The sequence below is a fragment of the Eimeria mitis genome, genomic scaffold, assembly GCF_000499745.2.
Source record: "Eimeria mitis Houghton genomic scaffold, Emh_scaff864, whole genome shotgun sequence".
Classification (NCBI taxonomy): domain Eukaryota; phylum Apicomplexa; class Conoidasida; order Eucoccidiorida; family Eimeriidae; genus Eimeria; species Eimeria mitis.
The window spans coordinates 15,098-15,651 of record NW_013576362.1 but is presented as its reverse complement, the minus strand read 5'-3'; the positions used below and the strand labels follow the sequence as shown (position 1 = coordinate 15,651).

At 53.1% G+C, this 554-nt stretch overlaps 1 protein-coding gene across 1 annotated transcript in view; it reads left to right on the top strand.

The window, feature by feature from the left end:
* Positions 1-554, top strand: part of EMH_0024010 (uncharacterized protein) — a gene marked incomplete at both ends in the record, with an annotated part of 1,543 nt that overhangs the window by 121 nt on the left and 868 nt on the right. Inside the window, 2 exons of the mRNA XM_013502237.1 lie at positions 3-12; positions 255-554. Coding sequence (XP_013357691.1) covers positions 3-12; positions 255-554 — 310 coding nt within the window. The remainder of the gene's footprint in view (positions 1-2; positions 13-254) is intronic.

Here is a 554-nt window from a genome sequence, read left to right as displayed (position 1 = left end):
TGTTGTCGTGCGGTAAGGGTTTAGGGTTTAGGGTTTAGGGTTTAGGGTTTAGGGTTTAGGGTTTAGGTTTGTATTGCTTGTAAGGGAGACGCATGATCTATCCAGGGTTTAGGGTTTAGGGTTTAGGGTTTAGTGTTTAGGGTTTAGGGTTTAGGGTTTAGGCTTGTACTGCGGGTAAAGGAGATGCATAATCTCCCCAGGGTTTAGGGTTTAGGGTTTAGGGTTTAGGGTTTAGGGTTTGTGTGTGTGTTCAGGTCACTCGCTGTGCTGCAGCTGTATATGCAGGCTGATTGATGCCGAAGCAGCAGCACCACGTTCTCTGCTGCAGCTGCTGCGGGAGGTTGCTGCTGTGCGGCGCCAGGTCAACGAGCTGCAGCAGCAGCAGCAGCAGCAGCAGCAGCAGCAGCAGCAGCAAGAGCAGCAGCAAGAGCAGCAGCAGCTGCTGCAGCAGCAGCAGCAGGGCACCAATATCTTCGCTGCTGCTGCTGCTGCACATAATGCAGGGTTTCTATCGTGGGGAGCTGCAAATGCAGCAACAGCAGCAGCAGCAACAG